The sequence below is a fragment of the Glycine max genome, chromosome 16 (genome assembly GCF_000004515.6).
Source record: "Glycine max cultivar Williams 82 chromosome 16, Glycine_max_v4.0, whole genome shotgun sequence".
NCBI classification, from domain to species: domain Eukaryota; kingdom Viridiplantae; phylum Streptophyta; class Magnoliopsida; order Fabales; family Fabaceae; genus Glycine; species Glycine max.
In genome coordinates, this window is record NC_038252.2 from 18198553 (window position 1) to 18209091 (window position 10539).

General features: G+C 34.9%; 1 protein-coding gene across 1 annotated transcript; it reads left to right on the forward strand.

Annotated features, from left to right (window-relative positions):
* The first annotated feature begins 5460 nt into the window (after window positions 1–5460).
* LOC102664980 (uncharacterized) lies at window positions 5461–6438 on the forward strand. The gene has a single exon (XM_006599858.1). It carries the CDS (start codon window positions 5461–5463, stop codon window positions 6436–6438), a length of 978 nt encoding a protein of 325 aa, XP_006599921.1.
* The last annotated feature ends 4101 nt before the right edge of the window (window positions 6439–10539 follow it).

A 10539-nucleotide genomic window follows, 5' to 3' on the forward strand; every position in this document is an offset into this window, starting at 1 on the left:
AAACCTAACAATTTTGTGCAATATCTCTCTTCTCCTTCTATCTTTTGAGCTTCCTTATCTGAATAAAATTTCTTGAATCTTTTCTAACAAATTGGTATCTAGAGCTTCGGTTCAAGATCAGTTTCACATATGTTTCGTGATAGATTAAGTCATCAATTGTCAACCATTATATTTGTTATCTATTCATGTTGCGTCTTCAAGATTATATCAAGAAGATGGTCAACACAATCAAGATTGAGAAATTCATAAGGAATAATAGCTTTAACCTTTGGTGCATTTAGGCTCCTATCTCCGGTCAATCGTCAAAGATTAATAAGCCAATGCTTGAGTTACAAGAGGAAAAGGTGCATTCACTAATTCTCTTATCTTTATTTGATGAGGTTCTTTATGAAGTTTCTGAAGAATTGACTATTGTTGGGCTTTGGCTCAAATTTGCAACCAATTGCTTCTAAAACAACGTTTGGGCCTCCGAATGAGGGAAGGTATGCCATTAAAGGCACATCTTAATGAGCTAAACTTTGTTCTGATGGAGCTATGCGACATTGATGTCAACATGGAAGATAGAGATCTAGCAATGATTCAGTTAACCACTTGAAGAAGTCAAGTCTAGGCTCTATTCTAGAGAGCTTCGACAAAAGGCATCTGGGAATGGTGATGAAGCCTTTGTGTCCGAATTATCGATGATTGATTATGCTAAAGAATAGAAGAAGAAGAAAGACAAAGGTGGTAATAAGAGCAAAGCTGATCCTAAGAACATCTACAATTATTTCAAAGAATCGAGTCATTGGAAGCAAGACTATCCAAAGAAAGCAAAGAAATGTAGATGCAAATGCCTTTGGTGTTTTGATGATGATCATGATGATAGGATGCAATTAATGCAAATGGGCTTTTCAAGTTTAAATTCAAGACAATACTTCAAGAATACAAGTCACAACATCAAGAAGATCACTAGTATATTAGGAAGGGAATTCCTAATTGAATTAGCAAAATGTTTGGTCAAGTAATTTAAATTAAAAAGTGTTTTTCAAAGGATTTACTCTCTGGTAATCGATTACCAGAGGATGTAATCGATTACCAGTGGCCAAATATGCTTTACAACAGCTACTAAAAATTTGAATTCAAATTTTAGACTGTGTAATCGATTACACAATTTTGGTAATCGATTACCAGCAGTTAATAAACATTTTAATTCAAATTTTAAAAGTTGTAATCGATTACACAAATCCTGTAATCGATTACCAGACAAGATTTTCAGAAAAATATTTCTAAGAGTCACAACTTCTCAAAGGTTTTTTTCATGACCACCAATGGTCTATATATATGTGACTTATAACACGAATTTGCTTAGAGTTTTTCAGAACAACAAGTGTTTATCCTCTCAAAGAGCAAAATCATTTTATCCTCTTAAGAATTCCTTGGCCAATTCAATTGCAATTCATTAAGGAATTATTTGAGTGCTCAATCTGTAAAATCTATCTCTTTCTAGAGAGATTCATTCTTCTTCTTCTTCTAAAATCTCTAAGGGATTAAGAGACCGAGGGTCTCTTGTTGTAAAAGAATTCTAAACACAAAGGAATGATTGTCCTTGTGTGTTTAGAACTTGTAAAAGGAATTTACAAGATAGTGGAACTCTCAAGCGGGTTGCTTGGGGACTGGACGTAGGCACAAGGGTGTGGCCGAACCAGTATAAATCTGAGTTTGCACTTTCTTTTCCCTTAAACTCCTTTGTTTATTATTGCTTGATATTCATATTCAAATTGTTTTATTTGAATCAATATTTAAGAAGTTCATTGTTAAGGGAATTTATAACTTGAATAGAAAGTGAAATAAATTTTTAATTAGGGAAGTAGTTTGGAATATCTTAATTCAACCCCCCCTTCTTAAGATATCTGAGGCCACTTGTCTAACAAGAAAGATTATGTTGTTGCTCTTGTTCAGAATGAATCCTCATTAGAAAGGGATTTGATTTTGTCTGTTAGTGAACAACAACAACAACATTCCAAACAATGAGTATTGAACTTAAGTTGTTCTTATCATATATGTCCACAAAGGCCATGGTAGATTACGTCCATTCTGATTGTTGGGGGCCTTTGAGATTTCCGTCACTGGGAGGGGCAAGGTATTTCTTTTCCATCATCGATGATTTCTCTAGGATGACATAGATATTCATGATGAAGCAAAAATCTAAAGCTTTCAATTTTTTCAAGCATTGGACAATTCTTATGGAGAATCAGACAGGAAAGACAATAAAGTATGCTGGGACTGACAATGGTTTGGTATTTTTTTCTACTAATTCAATGAATTCTATAGAGATGAAGGCATAGCAAGATAGTGTACTATATGCTATACTCCATAACAAAAAAGAGTAGCTAAAAGAATGTGCAGGGACTTATTAGAAAGGGCCAAATGCATGCTATCCAATTCATGTTTGAGTATGATTTTTTGGGTAGAGGTAGTTAGTACAACATGCTATCTCTTGAATCGTCCATAGCCATAGACGTCAAGACCCCTATTGAGGTATGGTCTAATAAACTTGTTGACTACTCATTACTGAAGGTGTTTGGATGTCCGACATACTATCACGTAATTGAAGGTAAGTTGGAACCCAGAGCCGATAAGGGATTTTTTATGGACTATGAAGATGGAGTCAAAGGATTCTGAGTTTGGTCTCTATTTGAAAGAAAGGTCATTTTGAGTAGAGATGTTGTCTTTGATGAACTCTCTATGTTGCATTCTAAAGTTGATAAAGATTTACCTAAGGTTAAGGATGTCAGTAAACAGGTGGAGTTTGAGAGCTTCACAACCACAAACATTAGTGATTAGATGCAATTTGAAGCATTTGATGAAACTGATTAGGATCTTCAAATGCACCCTCAAAAGAATTCGACACCACATCATGGGATTGACTGTACAAGCCAAAATCATCCAAAACAGCCGAAAACCATAGCACCCAGAAAATCATAGGAAAATCAAAGCTTCCAAAAGAAATGGCTTTGATTTATGCGCTACAAGTAGATAAGAAATTGATTCATTCAAACCAACCACTTATTAAGAAACAATTTCTTGTTCTAAAGATGAGGAGTGAATGATGTTTATGAATGAACATATGGAATCCTTTCAGAAGAACCAAACTTGGGATTTAGTTGAGCTACTTGCACCTGGACCCAGCATAGGACATGGAAAATGGGTATGTGGCCTAGAACTTCTCCCTCCTTCAAGTAGCCTAATACCAGAGCATGGTTATCAAAGGATCATGGACTACTTTGAAGAATGCAATTGAAGTCCACCATATAATAAAATTGGAATTGATAGAGATCACGCTCCATCTCCTTAATCAAGATGTCTCTTCTCAGTCTCCAGATCACCGCCATTCTCTCCTTCATCACATTAAAATGTATAGGCTTCTCAGTTAAGAATCTCCTCACCAGGCAAAGCGATACATCCACTTTCTTCTTTGGCTCCTTCTCCACAAGAAATACGAACCCGTCCTCCTTCTCCTGCTCCTCCACTAATGATAATCTCTCTAATGACTTCTCCACAATCTACTAATCCACAAAAGGTATGTCAAAACCAAGACAGATTCAGAGAGTCTGGAAGCTCTCAACTTGGAGAGATACCCTTACACCAATCCACCTTCATTTATCATTGAATAGTTTCAAGTACTCATTTATAGAGGATAAAAATAGTTTAGTAAAATAGTTCATTTTGGAATATTTCATTATTGTTCTTAATTTGTTGAAAAAAATCTTAAATACAAGTCATTGTGGAATGGAGTGAGTATAAATTAAAATTTAAAATAATGCATAATAACTCTAATGTGTATAAAGTAATTGATATGACTCAAAATATATTTATATTATTTATTCAAGTGCACTTAAAATTGGTGAAATGATTTAAAATCCTAATATGATGAACATATAAAAACTCGCGATGTTCATCAATTCTATAATAATAAAAAATATTGATTAGTAATAAATACAATTTTTTTGCTATTACAAAATTCACTTCTAGTTCACAAAAATAAACTCTCTTTTTTTCACTCATTTATGAATACGTGTCATATGCAGTCTTTATTTACATAAATGAGAGAATAAAATAATGTTTTTTTTTTTGTAAAAAAAAGAATTTTTTAAAGAAAAAAGACCATCTTTTACACATTACAATAAACAAGGGATAAAAAAGAAATACTTTATTTTTTTTAGAGATTAAAACTGAATAATACTACTGCATTTACAAGGACTACCAACATATTAAACTTTATTGATTAATTTTATTCAAACAATTTTCACATACACAACATGTAAACAGTAATTTTGACATGTGAACATAACAATTTGGACATCATTTTATATTTATCTCCCTTTATCTATCATTTATTACATTTCAAATTTTCTCTTTTCTCTCATTTCATTATGAACTTACCAAAATCTGGAGACGTTCCACGTCAAGGTGGACGTGACCAAGGTGAGCTCCAAGATCTTGCACGTCACTATGAGAGTTCATTTGTTAAGAGGACAATAGGGGGGACCAAAAAAATAAAAGACTCTGGCACTTAAGTAAGTACGTGAGTTAGGAGAGTATGAGTGAGTATGGAAAGAGTGAGATGGAACCTGGTACTTATAAAGTGGAGAGGGAGCTACGTGTCCTTGTTTGTAGGGGTTGTTACAGTGACGTAACAACCCTTGTAGGTAATTATTGGCTTGTAGATTCTTCCTCGTGCTTAGCCAATGAGTGTTGCGCTTAGCGGACGCTCGCTAAGCCAGCAGATTGGCTTAGCGAGAAGGTGAAAAACAACACTTTTCAAAGTCACCTAATTAACTTGAAATTGAGAAAAAATGATTATTAAACACACAAAAATGGAAGTACTAAGTATTTATTACCTATACTTAACAGAAAATACTTATAACACTACAAAATAACCATAAACTGGGGAAGTTTGATACAATTTAGACAAGTTTTATACACAAAAGTTAGTCGTATTCATCGACTAACAGTCACCAAGGTGGACTACAGAAAACACTGATAGCTCACCAAGTTCAAAAAATTTTGAGATGTGATTTCTGTGGTGGTAACCATTAGATTGGCCACTGTTCAGCACTTGATGATGGACAACAAGAAGAAAAGGTCCATTCTCTACAGAATTTAGGCAGACCTCAACAAAACTTTCAAGGAAGCTACCAAGGAAATAGGGGTGGCTTAGGTTCAAATCAGCCTTATGGCTGGAGACCACATAATAATGCATATTCTGGTCCAAATAACACTTATTTTGCAAGTTCTTCTAACAACTCGAATGGAAGTTCTTCAAATAAGGGTCAATAACAACAACAAGCTCAGCCAGATAAAATGTCCAAGATGAAAGATACTTTAACCCAGCTTATGCAGGCATCCATCTCAAACCAAAAGAACATTGATGCTTCTTTTAAAAATCTAGAGGTTCAGGTGGGATAATTGGCGAAACAAATGTTTGAGAACGGAAGTGGATCCTTCTCAACAAACACAAAGGTCAACCCAAGAGAAAAATGTAAGGAAGTTACAACTAGGAGGGGGGCAGTGGTCGGTTTGAAGGATGAAAGTGAGTATAGTGAGAAAAAGACAAATGAAGGAGTTGTAAAAATGAGTGATGCAAAAGAAGTAGTCGAAAAAGAGCAAAAAAATGAAGTATTAGCTAAAGAGGAAGAGAAGGAAATAAGTGAAGTGGAGAAGCAAAAATTGAAGAAAACAACGTCTAACAAAGGCAAAGTTGTAATAGATCATCCAGCAATTCAACATCTTCCTTATCCACATGCTCCATCAAAAAAGGATAAAGAAAAGCAGTACTCACGTTTTTTAGATATTTTTAAGAAACTGCAGATTAACATTCCCTTTACAGAAGCATTAGAGCAAATGCCAACATATGCCAAATTCATGAAAGAATTTCTTACAAAGAAAAGGAGAACCACGGATGATGAAATGGTAGAGCTAGAAGTAGGATGCAGTGCAATCATCCAAAAATCCATTCCAGAAAAATCACAAGATCCCAGTAGTTTCACAATTCCTGTGACTATTGGGAGATTATCGGTGGGCAGAGCACTTCTTGATTTAGGTGCAAACATCTACCTCATGCTCTTATCCATGATCAAACACATCAGAGAAGTTGAAATTAGACCCACAAGAATAGCTTTGCAACTAGCTGACAAAACTATCAAGCATCCTTATGGTATTATTGAAGATGTATTGGTGAAAGTCAACAAATTTCTCTTTCCAGTCGACTTCGTGGTGATGGACATGGATGAAGACAATGAAGTTCCATTAATTCTTGGCAGACCTTTCATGAAGATTTCCAAAGTAATAATTGATGTTGACGATGCAAAACTCACTGTCAGAGTCCAAGGTGGTGAAGTGCAATTTAATGTCTTCGAAGCCATGAAGCACCCGAAAGATAAAGGGGAGTGTTTTTGAATGGATGTCTTGCATGAGGTAACTTCTAACTCTAAAAATTATATTTAAAGAAAAGATGGGTTAGAGAAAACATTGACTGAAGCCTTTGAGGAGATGAGTGAAGTTGAAGCAAAGAATAATTGAGAATGTCTCCAACAGCTAAATGCCTTTAGAGAAATTCCTTACCACCAATCTCTCTTTGAAGAAATAAAAGAAAAGAAACCGAAGGAGGAAGCAATAGAGCTGAAAGCCTTACCTCCACACTTGAAATATATTTTTCTTGTAGGTGACTCCAGAAGCTAGTCATCATCAATTCAAATCTCTTTGAAGAAGAAGAAAAAAGACTGGTGAAAATTTTGCAAGACAACATAGGAGCAATTGGCTGGACCTTATCAGACCTCATAGCTATTAGTCCTTCTTATTGTATGCATAGAGTTTTAATGGAAGAGGATTATAAACCTATAGCTCATCCACAAAGACGCCTCAATCCAACCATGAAAGAAGTGGTAAGAAAGGAGGTAGTCAAGTTGTTAGAGGCTGGAAGGATATATCCTATTTCTGCTAGCCAGTGGGTAAGGCTAGTATAAGTAGTTACCAAAAAGGTGGTATGACTGTTATAAAAAATGAAAAAAATGAGCTAATACCAAATCGTACTATTACGGGTTGGAGAATGTGTATTGATCACAGGAAGCTCAACAAAGCTACCAGGAAAGATCATTCTCCATTACCATTTATGGATCAGATGCTAGAAAGACTAGTAGGGCAACAATATTATTGTTTTCTTGATGGGTATTCAGGATATAATCAAATCACTGTTATTCCTGAAGGTTAAGAAAAGACAGCCTTTACCTGCCCCTTTAGTGTTTTTGCCTATAGAAAGATGCCCATCGGTTTGTGTAACGCTCCTGCACTATTCCAACGATGCATGCTTTCTATTTTCTCTGATCTCATTGAAAAAAGTATTGAAGTATTTATGGATGACTTCTCTATTTTTGGCTCTTCTTTTGATATATGTCTGTCTAATCTTGACACTATACTGAAGTAGTGTGTTGAAACAAACCTGGTACTCAATTGAGAGAAATGCCACTTTATGGTGGCTAAAGGCATTGTGATGGGTCATAAAATCTCAGAGCATGGCATTGAGGTTGACAAAGCTACGGGGGAAGTCATTGAAAAATTACCACCACCAGCAAATGTCAAAGGCATCATAAGTTTTTTAGGACATGCTGGATTCTATAGGCATTTTGTCAAAGATTTTTCTAAAATTGCGAAGCCCTTGAGCAATCTTTTGAATAAGGAAGTTTCATTTCATTTTGATAAATTATGTTATGAAGCTTTTGTTACTTTGAATAGAAACTGATCTCTACACCCATAATCACTGCTCCAAATTGAACACTAGATTTTGAAATAATGTGTGATGCAAGTGATTATGCATGCAGTAGGAGCAGTTTTGGGTCAAACGAAAAATAAATTTTTTCATGTCATAGACTATGCAAGCAAGGTTTTAAATGAAAAAAGTATTGAAGTATTTATGGATGACTTCTCTATTTTTGGCTCTTCTTTTGATATATGTATGTCTAATCTTGACACTATACTGAAGTAGTGTGTTGAAACAAACCTGGTACTCAATTGGGAGAAATGCCACTTTATGGTGGCTAAAGGCATTGTGATGGGTCATAAAATCTCAGAGCATGGCATTGAGGTTGACAAAGCTACGGGGGAAGTCATTGAAAAATTGCCACCACTAGCAAATGTCAAAGGCATCAGAAGTTTTTTAGGACATGTTGGATTCTATAGGCGTTTTGTCAAAGATTTTTCTAAAATTGCGAAGCCCTTGAGCAATCTTTTGAATAAGGAAGTTTCATTTTATTTTGATAAATTATTTTATGAAGCTTTTGTTACTTTGAACAGAAACTGATCTTTGCACCCATAATCACTGCTCCAAATTGAACACTAGATTTTGAAATAATGTGTGATGCAAGTGATTATGCAGTAGGAGCAGTTTTGGGTCAAACGAAAAATAAATTTTTTCATGTCATAGACTATGCAAGCAAGGTTTTAAATGAAGCTCAAATTAATTATGCCACAATTGAGAAAGAATTGCTTGCAATAGTATATGCTTTGGAAAAATTTAGATCTTATTTGATAGGATCTAAAATTGTGGTTTTTGCTGATCATGTTGCTGTAAGATATCTGTTGGTTATAGCTGATTCTAAACCTCGACTTATCTGTTGGGTTCTATTATTGCAGGAATTTGATTTGGACATCAAGGATAAAAAGGGAAGTGAAAATCATGTATCTGATCATTTGTCTAGGCTAACTATTGATGAGGTGACCGCACAAGGACCTAAGATTCAAAAAGAGTTTCCTGACAATAAGCTATTTAACATTTCAATAAGGCCATGGTGTGAATGTATGAATACAGGGTTTTGATGATGCTAAAGTATAATCAAACAAGGTTGCTTCAACAAACATCCAAGGTTAAGCATTGCTTTAAGACTAATTCAAGGTCAAGCAAACAAGATCAAGAAAAAGATAAGGCCTCAAAACAATCTAATTGGTTGATTAGTTTTTGCCTTAAACAAATTGTTTCCAAGAGATTAAAGGCATTGGTGATTGATTACCAGGCAGTGTAATCGATTACCAGAAGACAAGTTTGCAAATCAACTTTTCAAAAGGGTTTTGAAATTTGAATTTTGAATCTTGTAATTGATTACCAGATGTTTGTAATCGATTACCAGTAATGAGACTTCAAAAAACACTTTGAATAGTCATGACCCTTCAAAATATAACTGTGTAATCGATTACCAAAAACCTGTAATCGATTACCAGTGAGAAAGCTCATAAAAGTTTTTTGAAAAGACACATCTCTTCAAAACATTTTGAAAAGGCACAATGGGCCTATATATATGTGTGTCTGACTTCGAAAAGCATGAGAGAGATGTTCTAAGAGAACTTAATTGTCAAATGTTCTCTCAACAACTATTGGTTAAACACTTGCAAATCTATTGAGAATTCATCTAGGAACTTCAATTTGTATTATCATCTTTAAAAGAGAGAAATTCCTCTAGGATCTCTAATTTGAATCACTACTCTAAAGGAGAGAAATCTTTTTGTTCATCTCAGAAACTCAGTTGTAATCAAGAGACTGGTTGTCTGTTGGAGAATATTGAACACAAGGGTGAAGGATCCCAAGGTGTATTCAAAGTCTGTAAAGGATTTACAGAGATAGTGGAAAGTCTCAAGTGGGTTGCTTAAGGACTAGATGTAGCACGGGAAGTGGCTGAACCAGTATAAATTGAGTTTGCAATTCTCTCTTCCCTTATCTCAGTTATTTTACTGTAGTTCATTTTGTCTTGCACATTTAAAGAACATTATTAAATTTATTGTTACTTTTTCTTTTGCATTATGAGCCTATCATTTAAAAGGGGGTTAAAAGTTTGTTAGTGGGAAATTTTGTAAGACTTAATTCACCCCTCCCTCTTAAGTTATTGAGGCTACTTGTCCAACAAATAGTATCAGAGCGAGATTCTTGTCTAAAGTTTAAAAAATTCAAGAATAATTATGGCCTCATCTAACTTTCCATTTCCTGAGGGAAATTCAATTAATAGGCCTCTTGTTTTCAATGGTGAGGGTTATCACTATTGGAAAACCCGTATGCAGATCTTTATAGAAGCCATAGATTTAAATATATGGGAAGCCATTGAAATTGGACCCTTTATTCCTACAATGGTAGTGAGATATGCAACTATAGAAAAACTCAGAGAAGAATGGGATGCAGATGAAAGAAGAAGGGTTCAATATAATTTAAAAGCCAAGAAAATAATTACTTCTGCATTGGGCATGGATGAGTATTTTTGAATTTCAAATTGTAAAAATTCATAAGAAATGTGGGATACTGTCATACCCTAATTTCGTCTAGGGACCATCCATTGTTGGGATGCGACCCTCGTTTGACCACTTCGAGGAACTTGGCACCCATCGTTAGGTAATTCGTGAAGTTCCGAGACATGCCGAAAGTCAAAAGAAAGCATTGTAGCACAATCTGTGAAGTTCCGTGACATGCCAAAAATTAAAAGGAAGTGTTAGTGCACAATTCGTAAAGTTCCGTAACATTCCGGA

Coding starts and splice junctions, on each gene's coding strand:
- LOC102664980 (XM_006599858.1), top strand. CDS start 5,461: ATGTTTGAGAACGGAAGTGGATCCTTCTCAACAAACACAAAGGTCAAC.